The 26,565-nt window shown below is 33.5% G+C and overlaps 1 protein-coding gene across 5 annotated transcripts in view; it reads right to left on the bottom strand.

Annotated features, from left to right (window-relative positions):
- The window catches only part of GLS (glutaminase), an 87,795-nt gene that overhangs the window by 21,986 nt on the left and 39,244 nt on the right, over positions 1 to 26,565 (bottom strand). Inside the window, exons 8-16 of one of the 5 annotated variants that reach the window (XM_020993587.2) lie at positions 22,401 to 22,433; positions 22,241 to 22,299; positions 17,058 to 17,124; positions 16,341 to 16,391; positions 11,262 to 11,438; positions 10,102 to 10,233; positions 8,080 to 8,172; positions 7,084 to 7,136; positions 6,785 to 6,925 (exon numbers count right to left, since the gene is read on the bottom strand). In XM_020993587.2, the coding sequence (XP_020849246.1) occupies positions 6,874 to 6,925; positions 7,084 to 7,136; positions 8,080 to 8,172; positions 10,102 to 10,233; positions 11,262 to 11,438; positions 16,341 to 16,391; positions 17,058 to 17,124; positions 22,241 to 22,299; positions 22,401 to 22,433 (717 nt within the window). In that variant the 3' untranslated portion in view covers positions 6,785 to 6,873. Of the gene's footprint in view, positions 1 to 4,220; positions 6,986 to 7,083; positions 7,137 to 8,079; positions 8,173 to 10,101; positions 10,234 to 11,261; positions 11,439 to 16,340; positions 16,392 to 17,057; positions 17,125 to 22,240; positions 22,300 to 22,400; positions 22,434 to 26,565 lie in introns of those variants that run through there. The other 4 variants (XM_020993588.2, XM_020993586.2, XM_020993589.2 and 1 more) reach the window with 4 other exon arrangements.

Below are 26,565 nucleotides of genomic sequence, written 5' to 3' on the forward strand. Positions count from 1 at the left end.
AATAGTTTATTTGTATTTCAGTTCACTTCTACCTATTTAAATGGTTATAATCAACAACAGCAAATCATTTAGTTCATACCTTTATATTTAAATTACAGACAGTTAAGTGCATTTAGGCTTGGACACATGGCCAAATCCAAATGTGTACCCAAGGCTATATGCTAAGAAGTTTCAATGAAAAGTAAAATTAGAAAAGAAATGTTAGTCTTTATTGAATATGAATTTTTTTTAAAAAGTAAAACTTATGGAATAAAAGAATTATCTTAAATTTCTGGGTTGTTAAAATAAAGTTACATTAAAGGTAAAACTTTTGTTGGGTAAGCTATATAATTCAATAGTTCACTTTGCTCCCAGATTCTAAATTTCACATGGAAAAATAATAAAGGCAAGATATATTGAATTTTAAGACAGTGCTATGTTAAATGAGAACACAGAGGAATAGAGCTAAATAAATTTTAGCTCAAGTTCCCAAAGTATATTTAATAATCATTTTTGGGAGGACACAATCAGAGTCATATGGCTAATAAGTGTCTGAGGTCCAATTTGAATTCAGGTTCTCCTGACTCACCACCTAGCTGCCCCAATATCATTTTACAGAATGGGAAACTCAAAAGAGAAGGCTTAATTTTTGTGTCAACCACATGTGGATATGCAATAAATTTTTCTTGATAACATATGCAAAACATTCCAAGCGCAGATTAAACTAAAATCAGAAAAATACATTTTAACATAACTCACCAGAATAACAAGAGTTTAAAGGGCTAAATACTACTAATTTTAGTATTAATTCTGTAATAAATACTTCACAAATTTGCATATCATCCTTGCGACAGTTGTTCCAATTTTAGTATATGTGTTGCAATTTTTTACTGAATAAGTGCTGATTTCCATCATAAGCTTTCAGGCACTACTCAATTTGTTAAATTTGGGGGTAGGACTAGCTAGAATTAATTTTAAAAGATCTAGTACTCGATAGCAGCTTAAAACATATTAAGCCTGTGACTTATCAAACTTGGAAGTATGAGGAATTTTTTCAACTTTTCCAAAAGCCTCTTTCTCATCTATTTCATTAGTTATTACCTTTTGCCCACCCCACCCCCCAGCAGAAGCAGTTATTTTTAAAAGCTGTTGATGCAACATTTATTTTTGGTGTCATAATGTCCCAGAACTGACTTTCAAAGGATTTAATAGTAATTCTTCATTTTGGGAACCACTGTAAATCGTGTGATCTGCTTTCAGAATTAATGAGGAATTAACTTTCATAGTTGTGGGAAAAATTAACTAGAGCTTAACAATCTCAGAAAGGTTGATCACACCCCACAACTGATTTGCCTTCAGATTGACTTCTGTTCATCAGTGCCTGTTCTTTTTATTGAAAGTACTTTGAAAAGAAAACACAAAAATAAAGCAACTTATTGCACTTGTTAAGTGTTTGAAAAGTTTAAAATTTGTAGTCAATTCAACTGATACAGGTGTTAATTCCCTACTGAATAAAATAGAGTAACTAGACTTTGTGGTTTTTAGTCTCTGGTTCAGATTTCTGTGATTCTAAAAATAAAAATCCAAACCAACAGCACAAAAATGTTGACACAAACTGACTCATTTTAGAAAGAAAATCAGTCTGGCTGTTTTTGAGCATAAATGAAAACAAATCTTAAATTTCTGAATTGAGCTGACAGTTTATCGGCATTTTAGTTATTGAAAATGCTGACATAATAAGCTGTAAAGATGAAAAAATATCAGATAATTTTTTTCTTTCCATAGCATCTTTTAGCTTCATGAAACAGATGCAGGTGTCATTTCTGCAGTATTTGTATTTTTTGTTTTTTGGGGTTTTTTGCTTTTTGGTGAGGCAATTGCCCAGGGTCACACAGCTTAGTGTCAAGTGTCTGGTCTGAGGCCATATTTGAACTCAGGTCCTCCTGACTCCAGGGGCAGTGCTGTATCCACTGCGCCACCTAGCTGCCCTACAGTATTTGTATTAACAAATATCTTATAAGATAAATTAATAGCCAAAGAAAAGCTGGTATCTTTTCACATATATTTCGTTCCTTGCCTTACAAACAATGGTCTATCATTTAATTTCAATAACAAAAATTTCAGAACTTAATTTACAGAAGATTCCATTTTTTAAAAAGCTGATACCATTTACCAAACTAATGATGTATGATAATTTATATGGAAAACTACAATGAACAATCTAAAATATAGCAAAGTGCTCACCAAGGCTATATTCATTTAAATGAAATCACAGCAAATCAGGAGGCTTTTATTTAAGACAACTATTAAGATAATGCTATGTGGGCAGAAGTTACCACCGACCAGCTCATGGAAATAATACTATAAACCTACAACTTGGGTCAAAAAGTGTTCAATTTCTGATCACAATTTTTAAAAAAATAAAAAAAAATTATGGTGATAAGAACATGAAGGTTCATCAACATGAAGCCATATGGAGCTTATGTAAAACCCAGTTTTACAAAAAAGCTTCAGTGTCTTCTATTATTTATATTTAAAAAAAGTTCAAATAACCAATCAACAGGCTTTACTAAATTTTATCTCGTTAGATTTTCCATTTTTCCACATGACACTTTTTAGTGTATATCCTGGCACAGCAATAACTAAAATTTAGATTTCTGAAGCTATTTGGCAAAACAGTAGCTCTGAAAATTTGTTTTTCAGTTTAGTAATACAAATTTTATAAAAATGTGACAATAAAATGTGGTTTCTTCAAGTTGATGTATTTCATAATACAGAATTCACAGTAATCATCTAACTGACAAAACAAAAGAATCTTCTATTTGTCTTACAAATAATAAAAAGTACAAATGGGGATACAAATAAAAACTTCTTGGTATGTTTTCTAATTGTATGTAATAAACAAAAAAATTACAATGTTTTAAGCCAAAGTGATTAAAATTACATTGGGAGACTTCATCTAAATAATACTGTAAAACGGTCTATTGTGAAGCTAGTACACCAAAATCCAACTTACAATATCTCTCTTAAGTTTTGACCAACTTGGGTTTCATTACAAATGGACATTTTAAAAAATATTGGAAACAGTGGATAAAGGATTAAAGATACACAGTAAGGGAGGCACAAATTGCTGATGTATCCATTTCTCCGAGAAGAAATAAAAAACGTTACCTTTTAAAAACACTTCAAGGTTTCCAAGGTCATCAAAGAGGCAAAACAAATCAATGTGCAAATCCCTACTAGTGAAGTAAAATGGGTTATTTATTAAAAGTAAAATTGTATCTAGCTTACTATGTATATTACCCCCAAAAAGGAAAATGTCCAATTTTGGATGTGCACCATTTGATCTGATACATATTTTTAAAATATTATGTTTTTCTGCCCTGTTAATTTAAAGTCATGGTATCCTGCTACAATGTAGGTGTTCCTTAACCTATGCTGAAGTTGAATTCCACGTATTAAATCCCACTGAGGAAGGCATTGGACAGACCCTCTGAGAAAGATCATATGGAAAAACATAAGCAAGAATGCTACGTGGTGAGAATTTAATCAAACAATTTAAAAACCAATGAAATGTCAACTCGTGGGAAATGTGGGGTTTTCTTTAAAAAAAAAAAAGGATAATTTAGTCCATACTATGAAATTATCGTAATGAAATTCTCATACACAGGGTCTAAGATTTTCCTTCTGTAGCATATGGTGTGTCAGTTCCAAGACTCTAAATCCTTTTTTGAAATGAGTAATACATTTTTCCTACTGTGTAGGGAATGAATTCAGGGTCATGTATTAATAAAAATCTATAAATGTCAAAAATTAATAATACTCTCTTCTCAGAATGCAGAAAGTAATTTAATTGAACACTTTTCTACCAATGGTTTGTTTTGTTTTTTGGGTGGAGGAGGTAATTAGTGCTGCTATATGGAAAACAACCCCCCCAAAAAAAACCTCAAAGAAAAAAGTCTTTATTTAAATGCTTCTAGTACACAACCAATAAAAAACAAACAAAAACAAAATGAAAACAAAAAATATCCCCCAACAACCACACTGCAGAAAAAAAAGCAACTGATGCACCTTTAAGTATTTCCAGTTTCTCTTCATAGCAGTCTTATGATTAAATGTTAACACTTTTGATGGTATTCTTATAGCAGGTAATTTTTTTTTCTAAATTAAAAACCTCCAACATAAGATCTGAATAAATAGTTGGAGTTGTTTTCATCAAAAACACGTTCAAAACAATAAAATCAGCTTAAAATAAATTTATTATACAATACAAAATATATGCATGCTGGAAACAAAAGGTACATTAAATATACAAAGCAATGAAAAAGAGGCTAAATAAGACAAATGTTTTAAATCTAAATACTCAAGCAAAATGCACAACATTTATGCTAAAAAACAAAGTATTTAAAGAAATGTACATTTCAAATGAAATGTCAATGATGCCAACAAAGAAAAACATACTAACTTCTAAAATGCTTGAATATCAAGAATCAGTAATGGTATGAAACAAATGAAATCCAACAGTCATAGGCATTTTTAAAGGATCATCTTGGAAATAGTACTGGTAATACTGAAAGATGCAAGATAAAGCCTTTAAACCCTGGAAGTTTTTTTTTTTTAACTAATGCTTTGGGTCCTATTCACAAGTATATCTTCCCTCTCATTTCATTCTCTCTTTCCTCCAAAGATCGAATATTTTCTTAAATTTTTTGGTTCTTTTTCTATAAACTTACTGGGTAATTTTGTGGTTATCCTACTTCTAAATGAAAATTAAAGTTTTTCAACAAAGTCAGGTAAATCCTACAAACAACTTATGATTATAAATATATATCAATGGGTGAAAATATAACAGTTCCTTTTCATGATAATTTTCGTAACTACGTCCAGTTTTATTAACAAAAAAATCAATTTTATTAAATATGTTAACTCTAAAAAATAAAACTTATGACAAAATGAATAGTAGCAGGAGTTGGATAAGTGGGGAGAAAAAAAGAGAACCTTCTCCCAATTCACTGCTTTAGGCATTCAACCTGTTCAAATCTTTAATGGCAATTATATGAGGATTGTTGTAGCAGTCTGAATCAAGTCCAAGGTTACAATAGTAAAGATGTTCTCCAAAAGTCTTTCCTACTTTAAAAATAAAAATAACAATAATAATGGCTTTCATAGCAGTAATGTATCATACTATTTTAAACAACCCTATGACTCATGGGAAAAACCTTAAAAGGTTTTGTCTTTGAGCACTGTCTAGAGCACTGAGGTTAAGTGACTTGCTCAGGGTCACAAAGCCGTTGTTAATTGTCTGAGGTGGACTTTGAACACAAGCTTTGTAATGCCACACTGCCTTGTCCTTAAGCTAACATCTCTTCATTTTGGTTATTACACAGTCAAAAGATCCCTCTAAGTGTTCTGAACAACCTTTCTTTTATGTCTTATTATCCTTTAGTAATCTTTACTCTGACATGTTGACATGTATAACCTACAATTACAAGTCTACATGCTCTATCCCTCTCAAAAGAAATGATTACAGCTTTCAACAAAAATAAAGAACTGGCCTATGATCGAACTTTGGGTAAAGCAAGCAGGTAAACTGAGGGAAGAATTGTGACTAGGTCCTGTGTAATTTCAAAATATCATTTGTCAAAAGAGTTTTAAGTATGTTTATCATAGTTACCAGGTTTTTTTTTGGACATGTTATTCTCAATACACATTTCGAGTAACTAGAAATCTAACTTCAAGGAATTAGAATATAAAATTAAAATGTCTTGATGTAGTACGAAATTCCAAAAAGTTCTTTAGTCCATTCCTATGTCAATACACTTAAACAGTGCAAATAAAACATCCTTGGAAGCTAACAGATGTGTTCCTACTTTATTGTGGAGGAAAAAAACACCCTTCATGAAAAGTTAAAGAAAACAAAAATCCTTTTTGTTTAATTATCATCTAGAAAAAGTTAAGTTGGAAAATGAAAATAAAACTGCTAATAATTAGAGACAATTTCTTTTAGAAATACTTTTGTTCCTTCTAGTTACAAGCAATTTGAGCATTAATTTTATACCTGAAGTTATTCTGGCTGGAATGTTCAGGAGTAACACAAGTTACTCCTACCCATGAAATTTCATCATTACTGAAACACTGGGATTGCAAAGAATAACTAGGCACTACATATATTCACTACCAGACCTCAAAAAAATTGCTAAGAATGTTGCAAGTAATAAAAAGTATCAAAAAGTGCTACAAAATATTTCTGAGCTTAACTTGAAGTCACTTTGTATTTTAGAACAATTCTGATATGGTGTCAATGATTAACATTAAATAAAATAAACCTGAAAATTGGTTACTCTGCTCTTTGCATTTGGCTAAGAAAATGATATTATAGACACCATGTCAGTCAGCTTAAAGAACTGAAAAATAAAGGTTTAATAATAGATTCGAAATCAAGAGCTTCTATTTTTCCAATTTGAAAATGTGTGGGTATATAAAACTAATTGTTGCAAAATATTTTTAGAAGAGAATTTTAAACTAAATGACATGTTTCCTTTTTACAGTTTTCTTTAAAAATATATTTTCTTTGATGCCTATTTTTCAGTTTTGAAAAGGCCAATGAATCCAAGTTTTTGATTTTTGATAGTTTTACACAAGGATTAGAATGGGATAGATAAAAGTCCATGGCTTGTCCCAAAAGTTAAGAAACAAAATAATAATAATAATAATCAAATAAATATTGAAAATATGCATGAAACAAAAGACATTTCATAAGCGTCAATAAAGAAAATTCTGACACTAGATCCCATTTCCTTTAGCTTTTCTCTCCCAGACTTTCCATTCTATACACTACAGTTGTGGAGATGTCCTCATTTGCCTCAGGTGACACTTTTTTCCATACTGTATCTTTTAGAGCAAGTTCTTGTTGGAGACTTTCATAATCCAAGGGTCCAAAGGAATGCTAGTTGTTCAAGCAACATACATAATTTTATTAGTGCACTTGAGTGAAGAAAGGTCCAAGCTACAAAATGGTATTTTTCAATGAATGTTATTAGAATCCATTAGCATTCACCCACCACCACCACCACTTGATATTTTATTTCACGTAATTTAGTATACCTCTTATGGAAGGTTCTATCTTGTCTTGCATTACTCTTATGTACTTTGTGAAACTATTCAAAAGAGAGTAACAAATAATATAACTTATGTAAAGTGCTTTGCAAACCTTACAGCATTCTATAAATGTTAGCTATTATCACTATTATTCCAAGGGAGAATAACAAGGGCATCATACAGCATTTATCAGATCTTTTTCTAGTTACAGAAAGCTTCGAATTTCTATGATATAAAATTACTATACCCATTTTACATGAAATGCAAAAAAGAACTGACAGAAAACTCCGAACACATGAGTCCAAAGACCAATCCAATATTTTTATAGGTGCAATGATGCTGAATTTGACTCTCACTGAAGTTAGCCTCAAAACAATGAGATGATGAAAACTGCAATACTTGAAACCTAACCTACTGATACAAATAAAAACACAACTTTCAACTGAAGATATTACTGGTTGAAAATGCACACATAATTAAAGTTTTTTAAAATGAAAAATTTTTAACTTACCATGACCTAGAAAACTTTCTTTCTCAACTTGGTAACCTCTACCACTAACCTATAGCTCCCTTCTTTTCTAACATAACCACCAACATTCTAGTCAGGACAAAAGGTTCACTTCAAAGCACAACTCACTTTTTAAACTAACAAACATTGAAAACAAGGCATATTTGTTTGCACTACCAATGTCTACCTACATCTCTATAAAGAATTAATCCCAAATCTCGTATTCAGTAAGTAGTGCAGAAGACAGAAAACTTATTTATCAAGAATAAATTGCTCTAGTTCTTAAAAACACAAGAAAAACACTTATTGTGCATATGTCAATTCAAGATAATTTCCACAAATGCTTCCAATAATTTATTTACCCTCATTCACAGTTAATAAAAACCTAAACTAAAAAGCTTTATTAAATACAGATATACCAATGAAAGGTACATTTCTTATTCCTTTACTATAAAACAGACTATAGTGTAGTATAAAATGAAGTTTTAGCTTACCCTCTGATCACCACCTTCTCTTCGAGGATCAAGTTTTTTTGCAAAGTGTCTCAAATTATCATAGTTATGGAAATTACACAAAGAAACCAGATCCTGTAAATTAAAGAGATGATATAATTAGCTTGCTAATTATTAATAATTCATAAGTATTCCCAATACAAAATACAATACATTTTTAGAAAATGCAGTCAAGTTTTACTTTTGTCATTTCATCAAACCTAAATTTAACTCTTTGTAACTTCTATACCCAAGGGCAGCTAGGTGGTGCACTGCTGGCCCTGATATCAGGAGGACCTGAGTACAAAACAACTCCAGTATGTTTTCCAAGAAAAACTCCAAATAGGATCCTGAAGAATTGGATATAACTGGGAAAAAAAAAACCAAATGTACAACTTCCATCCACCAGTCCTAGTTATGCCTTCTGGGATCAATCATCTGGTACTCCTCCATATAATGGATCTTCAAATACCGAGAGAACATTTGTATCTTCCAAGGTCTAAGTCTCTAAATTCCTTCACCTGAGTCTCTCATGACATGAATTTGAGGTCTTCCTCCACCAGTATTCTATATCCTTTGTCTTTCCCAAAATGTGGTTTCCCAAACTCAAACACAATCCTCTAGAAGAGGAGGCTCTGACCAAAGCAGAATATAGTAGAAGCCAACACTTCCCTAGTCACTGACATTAGGTCTCTCTTAATTCACACTGTTACATGAATTTTCTTGGCTGCTTTATCACAGTGTTGAATCATATTGCATTTAAAGTCCACTAACCCTGATCTCCTCATTCCCTGTATCTTTTTCAAACTTCTGCATAGCTATGCCTCACTCACCTTGTATTTGGGAAACTGTTTTTATTAAGCTAAATAAAAAATTTGAAATTTAGTTCTATTAAATTTCATTATGCATTCAGCTCAAAGCTCTAACCTGTCCAGAGCTTTTTGAATCCTAATTCATCCACTGTGTTAGCTATTATATCTAGAGTTGTGTCATCTGCACACTTGAAAAATATGCCATCTTACCACCCTTAATTTAAGTCACCTATTAAAATATTAAAATATTACATAACCAAGCAAAGATCCATGCCATGGTATACTACCCCACTGGAAACATTCCTCCAAGTTAGCATAACACTACTAATGATTATTATTCTGTATCTGGCCATTCAACCAGTTCTAAAACCACTTAATTATATGATACTAACTATAGTATTATACTAACCTGGGGTCCATGAACTTGTTTTTTTTTTTAATGTGGATATTTGTATCTGAACATAATTGGTTTCCTTTGTAATTTTATGTATTTTATTCTAGGTATTTAAAACATTATCCTGAGCATGGGTCTATAGATTTCACCAGACTGCCAAAGGGGTGTATGACAGTAAAAGCTTAATAAACCCTGACTACATCTCTCCATCTTTCCCACAAAAATAACACCAGACTTTGCCAAATGCTTGGATAAAACCTAGGTAAATCATATCTACAGCACTTCCCTGGATTTATCAGTTTAGTAACCTTGTCAGGAGGAAATTTTTTCTTGTTGAAGTCACATTGCTTTTTTGTGATCACTGCTTCCTCTTCTGGATATTCACTGAGAGATTTGTCCGTTAATGTTCTTTTTTGGCCAGAAATCAAAATCAACTTCACTAGTCTCTAGTTTGCAGACTCCCATTATCTTTCCCCTTCTGGAAACTGGGACAATGCTCCCTTCTCCAATTCTGTGGTATACCTCACCTATTCTACATGAACTTTCCAAGATCACCAATAAGGGCCCAGGAATCACATTTGCTGTTCTTCAGTGTCCTGAGATAAGGCTTGTGTGGTCTGTCCTACTGATTCAAACTCATCCAAGGCAGTGGAACTCAATGGCAGCTAGATACTCTCTTATCTTATTTATCTTGGGTATCAACCCACAATTAGACATAGGCAAAAAAACGTATTATTTTCTAACAACAACATTGACCTAATATCATTTCTTGGAGTAATGACTCTTTGGTTACTATTCCTATTAAGAAAATTTGCTTACATGACAGAAATGAATTCCCTTAACGCTATTGCCCATCTTATCCAATGGAGGAGACCAGCACATCATTCCCATAACATTAGGAACAACTAAAAGAATGCCCCCAGCAACTCCAGATTTTGCAGGAAGACCAACCTGCAAAACATTAAAGAAAAATGTTATTCAAGTTAACATGATGATAAACAGTAAGAAAAGCTAACATTTATATACCACTTCAAGGTCTGCAAGTCTATTAAACTTCTGTCAGAAACAGAATTCATATCTTCCCGTCTCTAAGTCTATAGCACTCAATCCATTATGCCACCTAGTTACTTATAACCTATGACTGAAATATGTGATGATGGAATCTTTAAATGCATTAACTTCTTATAGATTACTTGTCCCTATATGCTTGTTATATGGGATACAAAAAATATAAAAAGGAGGGATGTTCTATTCAAATTCACTTTTATCTTCAAAATAACCAACAGCATAAATATTATGCCAATCTTTCTATTTTGGGTGTTGAGACAATTAAATGGTTACTGAATAAATGACTATGGGGGGGGGGAAGGAAAGGAAGTAAAACAAAGGCTCACCGACACACAAATAAGGCTTGAAACATAAAGGATTTTTTAAAGAAACCACACTCTTTAAGACTTATAAATGGAAAATATGTAAAAGAGCAGAAAAAAATTGGTTCTTATCAGGCTAACATGGGAAGAGGTTTCTCATGCTTTTAGTCCTTTTACCTTTCCTAAACTAATTAATAACAGTTTTAAATTGATCTAACTTTAAAACCATGCATGCTAAGCATTTACCAAACCAATTAAAGGATCATTTTTAAACTTTAGGAATTCTTGAAGCATTTATCACCCTGGTGTTAAACTAAACATTAACAGCTACAATTATGTCTCTATTGACCTTGAAAATACAAATGGACATGAAGTATTTCTATAAACTAGTACTAGATTTTTTTTTCTTTTTAGTCCTAGAGTTAAGAGCAGTAAAGATAATGCTTAGCTGTGTTACCAATTCTGTAATAAATTAACCCTGATAATAAGACTCTCAAAAATCATTATACAGTGTAAATGCAAAGTACAAATGTTTTCAGAACATATCTTTTTTAAACCAGTCCACACTAGTTTCTTGCTAGAGAAAATTAGCATGTAGTAATTACTTACATGGAAAGCAAATTGACCTGAGAAGTCATACATGCCACAAGAATGCATCAAACTTAGTGTATTTCGAACTGCTTCAGGGCTCAGCACTCTTTCACCAGTAATTGGGCAGAAACCACCATTAGCTAATGTGGAAGCCATCACACTGGCTGATTCACAAGTCACTTCAATAGAACACAACTAAAAAAAGAAAAAAAGAATTCTGAAAATGTAAATCCTAATTTCTTACAAAACAAATTTAAAATTAACTCCTAGGTAAGGCTATCTGAATTCTTATTTTATGGACATATGACAGACAACCCTCTTTCTGGAGGGATAATGTAGTACTATTGTATAGGGAGGGGAACCTACGGCCTTGAGGCCACATGTGGCTGTCTAGGTTCCTTGGGGACGGCCCTTTGACTGAATCCAAATTTCACAGAATAAATCCCCTTAATAAAAGGATTTATTCTGTAAAACTTGGACTCAAAGGGCCGCACCCAAAGACTTAGAGGGCTACATGTGGCCTCAAGGCCATAGGTTCTCCACCCCTGTAGGATATTAAATAGATCTCTCGTTACTAAAAAACTCTCTAATAAATGAAATGGCTTGTTACTCTAGAGCAGACTTAGCATTAGAACCCAGTTCCTAAAATGACAATATTAATGAGCCACACAAGTGCACTGTGTAGTGGAAGACCTGGTTCAAGGCATACTAGCTCCCTCATTTGGTAGAAGGAGTTTCTTCACCTGGGGGTTTCCTAAACCAATGAAATTACAGATCCATTCCCCATTCCTCTCCCTATCTATCCCTCTCATACAAGTTACTCCAAGCCTTACTTGCCTGATTGCTGAGTGCCTCATGGGGTCCATTATATCCAAGTAGCCCCAGACAGACTAGACTGCCCTGTTGCCCTCTTGCCAACTACACTGGTACTAGATACATAGACAGGTTCCCCTCCACTCCACTTTATAGTTTTGGAACCATAATCAAATAATACTGCTATTGCTATGGGAAAGAATTTATCAATCTATTCCTCTATGGCTCTACTCACCACCCCCTGCAATTTTCCAAACTAAAATATACTCCCTGGCCACTCCTTCCCAATGTTCTGCTCCCTTATTAGAACCCAGGCTCCTTAACAGCAGAGATTGTCTCCAATTTCATAAATGTATACTTCATCCTTGACACATAATAAACATTTAATAAATGTCTTTTCATTCATTTGTTCAAGAACAAAGAACCACTTTGTGTTATATTGCTTAAACAGGAATACTCAATGTAAAGGACACATTTTTATTTCAACAGCAAGGAAAATGAAACATGCCATATTTTAAAAGTTAAGGCAATGTCAGAAATAAAAAAAAGTTAAATTAGATGAAGAAAATATTTGATTCCCACAGGTTTCATATACTAGGAACCTACCCCTTCAAGATATTTGGGACATATTTAAAAATTACATAGAATAAAAAGCACTTAATCCTCTTCCACTTGTATTCTCTCTCGTATTCCTCTACCTCTCTGACCTTTCCTCAGTTTCCTTTGCTGAATAATATGTAGCCACCCCTAACTTTGGGTATACTCCAAAGCTTGGTCCTGGATGTCCTCCTTTCCTCTCTCTACATTTCTGGTGACTTAATCAGACCCCATGGGTTGAAATTATTATCCCTATGCAGATGACACCCAGATATGTATATTGGGCCCTCGGTTCTCTGCCAAGGTCTAATTCATTAAAGGAATTACAGAAAAGACACAGGTAGGCCTAGAGAATTCTGTGCCTCAGAAGGATATTGCAGCTATCCCAGTTCAAGCTACTGATAAATTAGCACCAGCTCAGTACATCTGGCACAAACTATCTAAATAAGGAGTGGCTTTCATCTCTGGAGTTAAGCAAAGAGTTATTCGGATCATAGAAATGCAGAAAGATCTAGTAGAGCTTCAAAATTAATAAGAAAAATGTCCAATTAACTATTGGAAATTTCAAACTAGATGTCCCAAAGGGATCTAAAACTCAGTATATCCATAGCAAAACTCATTATTTTCTTCCACAGACCTACAGCTCTTCCAAACTTCCCTCTCTGTCTTTGTATCTCTAATGCCTAGCACAATGCCTAGTATGGAATATATACTTGATAAAATGTTTGTTGATTTATTAATTAAACCTCCAAATTTCAAGGGAAAAATATTCAGGTTGTTGAGGAGGAGAGAATGAGGGTAGCTAGACAGCATGTACGAATAAGGAGAGAAAAGGAACAGAGTAGAACAACTTTGGGGTATGGGTTGGATGCTAGTATGTGCCTAAACAAGAATATTACCTTATTAAAAATTTTTCATAAGAAAAAAAATGCTAAACTACAATGTTTTGTATTTAAACCCAGTTTTCACATTAGAATTTACTTGGGAAATAAGACTGGGAAAAAAAAAAGAGCAAGCACATTTTGAAACTTTTTTTTTAAATGACAAAAACATTAGAAGCCAGAGAATTCACAAAGGATCTTCAAAAATCGAGCATTTCCTATATTTGAACAGCCTCAAATATTTTGGGAAAGCACACTACGACATACAGGCAGCAGAGGACAGTATGAAACCAAATGTCAGCTCATCAGAAACATGTTAATACATTAAAAAAACTCTGCTACTATCTTACTGTGTGACCTTTAGGCAAGTCACAACCTCTGGCCCTCAGTTAATTCAGCTAAACAACAAGAAGTTGGAATACTTCACAATTAAGATCCCTTCCATCTCTATTTAATTTTTCTTCAGTGAATTCCCCTCACAGCAAAGCCCCTTTTTAACAAAGTCCACAGCACTGAAAACAAAACAATCATAAATGACATTTAGCAGAGTTAGGACAGCAAAAATATCCATTTTTATTTGTTGCTTATTTGTAGCAACCTCTCCCCACACATCCTGTTTTTGAGCACTTACTATTTTTCTGGCTGATTCCCTATCCTCAAGAACTAATAATCAGTAATTCATAACCTTTAACCCTAGTTCTTTGACTATAGCTAAGTATATACAGTAGTGTGTCTCAGCCTCAGTTTACACAACTGTTAAATGGCAACAAGTAATATCTATTTTATAGGACTACTGTGAGGCTTATAAGATAAAATGTACACAAAAATTCTGCACTGTATTATTATTAGCATCTTAATTTGAAATGCTCATACTTCTAGTTTTCATTTTACAATGAATGAATGAACTTCAGTAACTTTCAGGCTACATAAAGTACTTTTTAGATATTACTTAACTGTGTGTTCTGCCAGCATAGTTAAATTAAACACTCAGACTAAAAGCAGAAGAAAAATAGTTACGCTTTCTTAAGGCCTAGGAAAAATTCCTATGGTCTCGTGAGTATGAGAACAGGAAAAGAAGGAAGGTATAAGTGGATAATACTACTGATGAGAATCCTGGTAAGCAGTTTCTACTTAATCTGGTTTTAGTGAATGTTAACACAGATGCAAGGAACACTGGAAAATGATGACAGGATACTCATTAAGTAGCTGTGGAGGACAATACTATTCTGTAAAGTTATACATCTAGATGAAAAATCCAAGATGAAGCCACACTGTGAGTCCACCAAAACATCAGGTTATGTTATAGTGAATACCCCACCTTATATAAAGGAAGGGAAACTCATGGGCAAAGCTCAAAGAAATAATTATAAAAATGATTATTTAAATTGCAAGTGGGACCAGGGCAGTCTTCTAAGAAAAACTCAGAAAGTATCCTCCCAGTTCTCTAACATTCTTTCAAGATCTAAATCTATGATCCCATAATTCCAGAAACAAAAGAACTATCTTTGTAAACAGCTGGGCAAGAGTCTTTTAAAAATAATTAGCATTCTTCCAATAGTAAACAAAGGTTCACTAATCAGGTACTCTTTGCTTATTTTTTTTGGTGGGGGAAGGAGAAGAGCATTCATAGACCTGACTCCACTGCTGATTCATGAATAATAATGAAAATAGTAACAGAAAATGATAACAACTAGCATTTATACGGCACTCTTTAAGTTTGCAAAAGTGCTTTACATATGCTAACTCATTTCATTCTCACAATAACCCTGAGAGGTAGGAGCTATTAGGAAACTGAGGCAGAAAGAAGTGATTTACCCAAGCTCATATAACTAGTAAATATTTGAAGCAGGATTCTCCGACTCCCAAGTCCAGTACTCTATTCAATGCACCACCCTAATGTAACTCTGACTTGCTGTGTTTCTAACCTGGACTGGTCTGCCCCTCTTTAGGCACCCTGGTGAGCTCCTCCTCCCTGGTTGGCACCCTAATGGTGCAAGGTTTAGTGTGGATGCTCACTCAGTTGGCTTTAGCTCCAATGTAGGACATAATTCCTGAGATCAAAACATCCTCAGCCTCCCTACACATGCACCTTCACACCCAGCCTTAGTTTAAAATCTGGAGTTTCTAGTTTCTAGTTTCGGTAAAGTATTTTGACACTTAATATTAAGTGCTCTGCCTTTTCCATGAAAGTTCTACTGCTCCAATGCTTACTGTCATGCAAAGAAGTTCATAACAAGAAGACTACAATGATTTTTTTGGCCTATGCAACATGAAATATGGAGCTGCTGATAACTGTACTGGAATCTCTATACTAATGAAATTATGGGTCAAAATACTAATTTACAACAAAGTATCAATGCTTTAACAGAAAAATTATTTTTCCTTAGTTTTACAATTTTTAAATGCTCATTCAATTCTAAAGTACAATAAAAGGCTGCAGACCCTTTTGCCCCTGGACAAAAGTGGTGTGTTTTTTTTTTTTAAGCAACTGGGATTAAGTGACTTGCCCATGGTCACACAGCTAGTAAGAGTCAAGTGTTTGGTCTGAGGCTGAATTTGAACTCAGGTCCTCCTTACTTCAGGGCCCATGCTCTATCCACTGCTCCACCTAGCTGCCCGACAAAAGTTTATTAAAAAACACTTAAATGCTTATTAAAAGTATTTACTGGAGATAATCTCACATTTGTAATGAAAGTTGATGGTAAATTTGTATATAGACAGTTTCACAGGCAACTCTTCAGACACAAAAACATGACCCAAAATACAATGACACATTATTTTATATAGTGAAATCATAATAAATCACCTGGAAGTAGAAGTCTAATATACCAACCATGTCTGTACCTTCTGGAAAACACTAGAAAAAGAAGAGAATCAATTATGAACATGTGGACGTGGGGGAAAATTTTTTTTTAAAAGGCTCAAAATAAGTCAATATAATGCTTATGTCACAGCATTCAATATCCATTTCCAGATGCTGCTTTAACATTATGATGGAAACTTTTAAAGTTTTTTTTGGGTGGGGTTTTGGGTTTTTTTTTTAACTGAATGTGGTGACTTTTATTGATGGTACACAATATATGACTCTAGGCTTCTCCCGACTACAGGGGTGCTCTGGGACAAGGACGTGAATGGGATATGGGATCCCAGCATACGAACGTAGGATAGGAATGTAGGCTCCCCAGTGGTGGAACAAGTATCACCATTTAATTCACAAAACTTTGTGGTATAGAGCTACTATAGGAATATATTACAGCAATGAGAAGAGATAATTTAGAAGGAATTAGGAAAGATTACTAATCATAAATAAATGTTAAGAATGTGATATTATATCACGTCTTTTTTTTTTAAACTTGAAATAAAATTTTAAAACCCATTTGCCATGTTAAATGCATTACACACCTTAAAATGCTCAGTGTTGGGTTAGTATAATCATTCTTCAATGGTTAACAAAATAATCTATGCTAAGACAAAGAAGGAACATAAAAGCATAATTTGTAGTAAAAAACAAAGATTGAAAAACCTTTTTCTCCTTTAAGTAATATCCTATTGCAAAATTTCGATCTCCACTTTCTCGTTCAGATTGAAACCTGTGAAACAAAATAGAATCAGTCTGGAGAATAAAGCATAGCAATTCTGTAAAACTGTAGCATTCTAAAACCTAAATTATATATAAACAAAATCTCCAAAAAGAATTACAATCAAACATTTCACAGAATGTTATATCACTAAAAATGAATTTCCAGAATTCTCCTACTGTGCCCACATAGCAATTCAGTACAGTTAACACAAATTATACTGAATCACAAAAAGATAATTCTTTGAAAAGGCTATTTTCTGTACAATAACAAAGTCTTTCACCAAAGAAAGCAGGAGCATAACAAAGCTGTTCTTGGGGTACACTACATAAGACATTTCTATAAAATAATACTAGGTCTTTCAGGATCTTGTAGAGAAGGAAATTAAAGAGTTAAGAAATGTGGAAGTTCAAATATTGGCTCTTTCAAGTGGCTATGTGAGCTTAGGTGACTTATCCATTCTAGACTTAGCAAGGATTTTGGTAGGGGAGGGCTCACTGTGTTCCCCATGCCAGATCCCCCATAAGGGACAACAGGAAAAAGCTGAATCTTCTCTTCCCCTCCCTTAACCCCATTGCTCAGCTCCCACCAAGTGATAGTTGATACTAGCTAGATGCTGACCCTGAGAGCCTTGCTCCATTCGGATCCTCAGGGATCATTATATCCCCTTTGTAATAACATTGATCAGGGACATGACCACTGACAATGTGGTTATCAGCTGCAATATTTCCAGTAAGATAGTAGACCACTAGGGTCCTTAGCACTTGTCTTGCCATTTCTCCTTAAGAACTCCCAGACTTTACACTGGGCCTTTATATCTGCCCTGAACCTAAACCATCCTATATGCGTTGTGAACCCTAATTATGATGGGAGCTCTCTGAGAGTTAAAAACTGCCTTGCACGTCTATTTGCGTGCCCAGAGGAGGCTTAGCACACCTTGGCAAATAACAAGTGTCTAACCAAATGTTTTTCTATTCCAGCTTCCAAGTGTCTGAACCCAAGTCTTTTGTTCTGCCATTTATTGTTTGTTTTCAGTACATGTAGAAAATAAACTACAATATGTATTATAAAAATTGGGAATTCTCCAGAAAACAGGACAATCTCATTCTAACATGAAGCGGATTTGTTTCTTTAGTTAGAAGGAAATCTTTATAATCCAGGTATGGTAAATAAGTAGAATAGAAACCATTAACTACAAAAAAAAATTCAGGTTAGTTATTAACTAAGTCATTAAATTAAACATTTACACTACATGCCATTAGAACTATAGTTCAAGTTCTGAGACACGTGAAGACTCACAACTCCATCTGTCACCGCAAATGTTTCAAAAATAGCAAGTCACATCTACAAGATCTAGCAATCAGATAGAGATTTCCTTAAACATTTACAGAGCTGCTTTCATTATATTTTCATAGAGCTATTTCTCCTGCTTAGCAACATTCCATTTATTCAGCTTTACTCTTATATAAATCCACATGTGGACATTATCTGACGTCTATTTCTAATACCATGAAGGCCTAGAAAAATTACATCTTCTTTTTTCTTTAGACTAAAAAGCTCAGATGCTTTATAAACTTCAAAAAAACCCCAAAGAATTGCTATGTCTAAATGTACTACACTGCCAATTTTAATTTTTAAGAGAAATTTAAAAAACTTAAGTACCGCAGGACATTGTCAACCCATATGGAAGTCACTGTAAGGGAGACTCAAAGACAAGCTGCTTAAAAAAGGAGAAATTATAGCTTCCTGAATTCTAATTTTGAAATGTCTGACAGTCATGGCTTATGATGCTATGACCCAAATTCTGCAGCACTGAAATTCACCTCTTCCTTTCCATTTTTACAGTAATCATCCTAATCCAACTAAACAATCATTATTTCTAAGCCTGGACAACTTTAATAGCCAGCTTCCACTGATCTTCTAGCTCTAATCCAACACATATACAGCTGCCAGAATAATTTTTCTCAAACATATCTTAAGATATTCTATGAATCAAAAATCTAGTATGACAGAAATATGCAATATTTGATGAACAGAAGATTCTGACTAAAGAAATCCTAAATTAATGGACAGATAATCATGGAATGGCTAGTGTGGAGAATAAGACAGAGACTCACTAAGATAAGAATCTAAGGACTGTCATACAGCAGTAAGGGCCTACTTTAAGTACAAATCTGTAGTGGACTCAAGTAAAGCAATTTTCTAACCAACTTCCTTCAACCGTATTCTGTGGCTCCAAAGGGAATGAAAATGGCCCAGAGTTAGGGACAGGCAGGGAAGGAACAGATGAAGGTCAAAGGGGTTAGGGGATGCCAAGGTGAGAAGACTACATTGAGGGTTTTGTTGTTGTTTTTTGAATACCGGTCCCAAACTGGAAATACAGGGACCATTCTCAGGCTAGATCCTATTACTCAAAGGCATGGGAGCTCTAACCTGTTCCATTTCCAAGCTGGAATAGTTTACCCCTCCTCCTTAGGCAACTTGATCACCCCCCACTCCTGTGGGCTCACCATACTGACACTGAACTTGGTGTAATAAATACTTTACGGTCACCTCACTATAGCTCAGAGTTCCCACTGGCCTCCACCTACTTTGGTGTCTGGGATTATAGTTACTTGCCACCATGCTTGGAAGCCAGAAAAGGGATGACAGACTTAGAAAACCAGAGAGGGTTCAAAGGAAACAATTCCAATAAGCTATACGGACTCCTAAACCTGGATGAGTGAAGGGTATGGCAAAAAAAAGAATGACAAAATCAGAGTAGGCAATTTCAGAGCTCAATACATTATAAGTAGTTAGTCAGAACATGAACTGTAAAGGAATTCTGATTTAAGTGAGATGCTTAAACACAATCTATTCTGCACACAGCAGTTTTTTCTTTCCCTCAGAACTGTTGTATAGTTTTTCCTATAAGGACAGAGTGAAAAAAAGAGGTGAGGAAGGCTTGTACATTATATATGATCAATAAATATATACTAAATTAGTCAATGAATGAACAAAGAATCTATCTTGCTTGTGGAAGAGGAGACCCAAGGGTTCCACTAGACTCATGAATCAGAGGGGTTTATGTGTGATTATGGTAATAATAATGATAGTAATAGCAATAATGGTGATAGAAGCTGCAATAGCAGCAGCAGTTAGAATTGATATGCTGGTATATACTAGCATATTATTTATACAGTACTTTAACTTTTTGTTTGTTATGCACTTTACAAATATTTTTTCCTCAAAGAATCCCTGAGAAGTAGGTGCTATTATCCCCATTTTATAGATAAGGAAACTGAGGCAAAGATTTTTTTTTTTAAAGTTAACTTGCCCTGGTTTACCCAGCTAGTTAAGTGTCTGAAACAGGATTTGAACTCATCTTCCTGACTCCAGGACCTAAGTTCTAACCATTGTATTAGCTAGCTACATGAAGACATTGTACTATTACTAATTACTAATGGAACAAGACCTTTGTTGATCTTCACCTACTCTTGGCCTTCTAATAATACTAGGAAACAATTTTTTTTTTGCTTTTTGGTGAGGCAATCAGGGTTAAGTGATTTTTTTGCCCAGGGTCGCACAGCTAGTCTGAGGCCAGATTTGAACCCAGGACAAAACAACTTTTAATGAAGACTTTTAAGACTTCAGGAAACTTCCCTTGTTCACTTATTTTGCCCTTCGAGTGTTCCTCCAGAGTTGGAACAGCATAAATCTAGAAAACCTTAAAAGGAGCTATTTACTTTAGGGATGAAAGAGTAGGGGAAATGTTAAGACAACTAGTTTAACAGAAATATAAGACAAAAAGATACCCCCCAATACATAAGTATTCAAAAGATGTGAGCAGACAGGCCTCAAGATTAATTCTAAACTATTAACAACCATATAAAAAATGATCCAAATCAATAATAAGAGAAATGAAAATCAATACAATCCTGAGGTTATCACTTCACATCCAGCAAATTGGTAAAGATGACAAAAGATGGGAATATTCAATGTTGGAGGGATTGTGGAAAGACAGGAACCTAATGAATTCATTGTTAGTAGAGCTGTGAATTGATACAACTAGTCTGGAAAATAATCTGGAATTGTGCAAATGAAGTGGCTAACATGCCCAGAACTTTGGAGCCAGACATTCTACTCCAAGGCATAGAATCCCAGGGAGGTCACTCACAAGAAGAACAGCTCAATATATACCAAAATATTTACAGCAGCACATTCCATGGCAGCAAAGACTTAAAAACAAAGCAGATGCCCATCAACTGGGGGAAGGCTAAACAAACAGTGGTACAAGAATGGGATGGAATATTATTGTGCTGTAAGAAATAATGAACATGATGAATATGGAAATGCAAGAAAGACTTAGATGAACTGATGAAAGTGAAGTAAGCAAAGTCAGAAAAACAATATACACAATGTCTACAATAAAATAAGGGTTTAGTCTACTGATGCTTTTTGCTTTAAACCACTTATATAAGAAACCATATGGAAACAAAGGATTCCATCTTGTTGGATAAAAGCAACACTTATTTGAAATCTGTGGTAAACAACATTCATCCTGGAGTTTACCTTTGCCAGTTTTATGATCAAAATGTTTCCTAAAAATATTAATACTTTAAGGAAAGTCGGGGCAGCTAGGTGGTGCAATGAATAGAGCACCGGCCCTGAAGTCAGGAAGACTTGAGTTCAAATCTGGCCTCAGACCAAACACTTAACACTGGGCAAGTCACTTAACCCCAACTGCCTTTAAAAAAAAACAAAAACAAAAACAAAAAACACCCCAATACCCTGTTGGGGGCAGCTAGGTGGTGCAGTGAATAGAGCACCAGCCCTGGATTCAGGAGGACCTGAGTTCAAATCCGACCTCAGACACATAACACTTACTAGCTGTGTGACCCTGGGCAAGTCACTTAATCCCACTGCCTAGCTAAAAATAAAAAAATAAAAAAAGGAAAAGTCAATAGATTAGCCAAGCTATTTAAGGAAAAATGTTTTCAATGATGCTAACACATTAGTCTAGTTCCAAATTCTGAATATCCACATAAAAGTATATTTTAAAATATTGTATTAATTTAAACTAAAATTTCCTTTCCCATCCCACATAAAAACTCCCTTACACCGACTAAACCCAATAGGAGAGACTCACGTGGCATTACTGAATCCAACATATTCATTACCAGCCATCTTATTCAAAAATTGCATCACCTATAAAATAAAATTTTAAATTAAAAAAAACCCTTAATATAATGAAATGATCACAAGGAAAAATATTGAAGATGACAAAGTGAGAAATACAGTTCACTTACATAGTCAAATTTTTCAGCATTATTAACTCCTTGCTGCAAAGAAAAAAATGAGAGATAAGAAAGTGTTAACATGTTAATTACTATAAATAAACTTTGAAACTACATACAAATCCAGTACTTTAAAATTTCTACCATTATAACTGGTACATTAGTACTTTTAATTTAAGAAAATACTATTCAAATAATTTAGTATTTAGATAAACTCTGCTTTTCCTACATATAAATTCTTTCATCAAACACCTGTATGTTGAGAATGAATTTGGAGGAGGAAGGGAATGCTTTATTTTAAGTATTTTAAAAATCCAACATAATCATATAGAAGCTAACTATATAAGTGTAAAAAAACTCTTCCTACTTTTTCCCATTAGCACATTTTGCTCCTAGCTCAGGTTCGCTAGGATCAGTGCTGTCAATTTAATTAATATCAAAGACTTAAAATAAAGTTTTACCCTTAAGCACAGGAACAATTACATTTTAATTATTATTTTCAATAACTAGCCTTAATCAGTGCTAGAGTTAGAACAACAAGTTATTTTTTCATAGCTAACTAGGCTTTTATTGTTATGGTTTTTGTTTTTTTTTTTTAAATCTAGGTATGTAAACTACTGGTGTAGAGTGAAGTCTACACTTAATATCATTTACTACACCAATACCTTTGGCTATCAATTTTATTCCAGAGTCCATTCCGTAGAAAACTGGCTACGACAAAATGTGGCATTGAACCAAGTTCAGTTTATGGAAGATGTATTGTTTCATCTTTCTAATTCTAACATTTGAGTTACTGCAAATTTAAACAGAAAAACCCTACTAAGCTTACTTTGTTTTCAAGTAACCAAATGGTTTCATTTTACCTCAGAGAAGTTTACAAAGCAGTAAGTTGTAGATCTGAAATCAAACGTATTAATTGGTGATATGCACCACAACAGAAACAATACATCTTTAAATTTTTTAAAAAAGTTTAGTATAAAATAATGCAACTACTTTATATAACATAAGTCATATCCTAAAAAAGTCATTATTTTTATCATAAAGGGAAGTACAACATATCAATATTTTACTTGATGAAATGCATAAAGCCAGGTTCATTTCCCACTCTACTATGGATTAGGGTGTTTGCTGATAATCTGTGAATTCCCATGTAATTAAAACTTATCCACAAGAAAATGAGCATGTGTAGTCACACACATACAATCACTAGCTGTAAGGAACATCACACACTGTCGTATCAAAAATGAACACTAACCAAACTTAATAAGTACAAAATAAAGGCAACTAAGCAATAACCATACTGTAGTCATATCTAACTGTTTTCCCTACAAAGCCTCCATCATGAAACATTTTATCAAAATGTTTTGTTTCTAAAATATAGCAGAAAATACAAAATGTAGAAATGTTAACTTCCCAGCTGTTCAATGAAAAATAATTAAAAGAAGAAATTACCAACTTCATTGAACTGTGTTGCAGTTGTCAAAATATTCCATAGATCCTAATGCTGTAAAATATGTAACAACATTTAAACCACAAAAACCTTTTCAACCTTTTAAAAAGAACAAAGAACATCTCTTTTGGAAAGGTACGTCAGCATTAGTTATGGGTTTGTAATATGGAGAATTACTTGATTATATATACATTTAAGTAAAATAAGGCAAGTTACACTTTGGTTCTGCTTAGTTCTATATGAGTATAAATTTTTGATGTCTGGCTTTATTTTGGTCCTTTAGTCATTATTTAAAATGACAAACATAAAAATTTCTTAAAACTCCAACTACAGGCACATGCCTGAGTTAATAAATCAGCAAATCAAGGGGAAAAAAACTTCATTTTGCTTCTACCAAACATTTAAGAAACTGTACAAGTTAATAAACAAATGTCTTCCTTGTATAGTATCTCACTTATCTAAAATGTGTTAAAAAAGCCATAATTTAAATTCACAACCTCTGTTACGTATAATGGAGAAAAAGAAGACATTTAAACAGCTTTGGACTTAGTATCTTGACCACAAATTCCGTATTTTGATTTGAAATTATTATAAATAACATTTAATTGGTAAATCATAGAAAGTCTCATCTGTCATTAAAATTAAATGCTCAAATTTGTTATTTGCTACCTATATTTTCCCAGTAATAACTTACAAATACTCATTTTGTGCAATTCTCCCCATTTAAATTATAACAGATTGGCAAAACTGTAGCTTAGGTTTTGGATGTCTTTTTTTTTTTTGAGAGGGGGGCAGGGTGGTTAACTTTCTTATGTTTCAGATTAAATTTTGTACACTTAAGGAAAATATACATGCAGGTTTCATCCTAACATACGTGTTCATGTATATACACATGTATATGTGTATATATAAACATATATACACAAATAAAAATATATTTTTACATTTACCATATGCATGCTTATGTGTATATATCATATAGACTATGTACATGCTTTTGTGTATGCATTATATATTTACACACACAATCATTCTTTTATTAGAGATATATACACATAAACATGAAAGAAGTTTCTAAATAAATACAAAGTATATTTATACAGTAAGCATTATGTCTAAAACGACAAAAGGGATCCCTACAACATATGTATCTAGATCAACTCTGAATTTCCTCATCTCTGTTAACTTGAAAAACTACACTGGCTAGAAATTTTTGTGTCCTATATGAATCCCAATATTAATTAAAAATAAGAGCTTAGTATTAGTCATTTAGCTCTACTTTTTTTTTTAAAAGTCAATGTTTTTATGGAAAAGGTATAAATACACGTGCATTTTTTATAGTACTCTTGAAAAGATGCTACTTTAAATTTATGAAGTCTTGAGTGATTCTTTTTTTTTTTTTTGGTTAGGCAATGGGGTTAAGTAACTTGCCCAGGGTCACACAGCTAGTAAATGTTACGTGTCTGAGACTGGATTTGAACTCAGATCCTTCTGACTCCAGGGCCGGCGCTCTATCCACTGTGCCACCTAGCTGCCTGAGTGATTCTTAATTGTGTACACGAAAATTTAAGTACTTGAGGAAAAAGTGAAATCAACAAAAGAAACTCAAGAAAATCTAACCAACTTCCTAATTAACTTCTCAAGCGGTGTTTAAAATATAGAGTACACAAAATACTTTCTGTAGTTCACAGGAAATTGGCATATACTCTCATCTTAACCTCAAACACACAGTAGTACCACATTATCCAGATTCACACCTCTAGCAACAACTATCAACTACAAATAGACAGCGTAGCATAGCATAATGGTCACTGGACATGTAGTCAGTCAGAAGATTTGAGTTTGAGATTTTCATTAGCCATGTAATAGTTTTCTGAATCTCACTTTTCTCACCTGTAAAATGGGGATAGTTACTCTTGTACTACCTATTTCAGAGAGCTATCATGAACATCATGCATGGGTAACGAAACACTTTGCAATTATACAGTACAGTATAAAGACGTTTTATTATTATGACAAGGAACTAAAGGGAGAGTTAACTTTCCATGTCAATTTTGAAAAAGCAAAGAGATGATATAGAGTAGAGTAGAACCCATTTGTAACTACTGGAGCTTAAGGTGTTAAATCAACTGTTTATTTTAGTATATATTTTGGGAAACATAATCCAACCCATAATATACCTAAATACTTCTTATAAATAAAGGATGTTACAAGGGGCTTCTACTATATATTGATGCGGAAAATAACATCAGATGACTATGAAACTGCACTTAAAAAGAGCAGCTTCCACCAATTTAATATATAGGATGGTCCATTTATAAAATCAGTTAACTAAAAAGAGTTTGTTTTTCCTTCTCTAAATGAGCTACCTGATTCCAATACCTAATGCAACAAGCCATCCTATATATCATGGTTTAAAAACCAATCCAAGAAGACAGGAAAAGAGGCATTCAGGCAAGAAGGGTAGGAGGATAATGCTGAAATGGTTTAATAAAATAACCATATTATCAATTTAGCTCTCTTGTTGAGAATGCCTTGAAACCAAAGATTACTGGGAAAGTTAAAGGAGCTATTACAATCACAAGTAAGAAAATTACAAGTCATATGAATTATTGTTATTGCTGATTATCCCTAATGAAAGGAAAAAAATTAGAGAAAAATGATTTTTTTGATAAATTCTGTTATCTGATCTATAACTACTAATATCAAGGAGCACCAAGTCCAATG

Source organism: Phascolarctos cinereus, unplaced genomic scaffold (assembly GCF_003287225.1).
Source record: "Phascolarctos cinereus isolate Bilbo 61053 unplaced genomic scaffold, phaCin_HiC Scaffold_726;HRSCAF=1367, whole genome shotgun sequence".
NCBI classification, from domain to species: Eukaryota; Metazoa; Chordata; class Mammalia; order Diprotodontia; family Phascolarctidae; genus Phascolarctos; species Phascolarctos cinereus.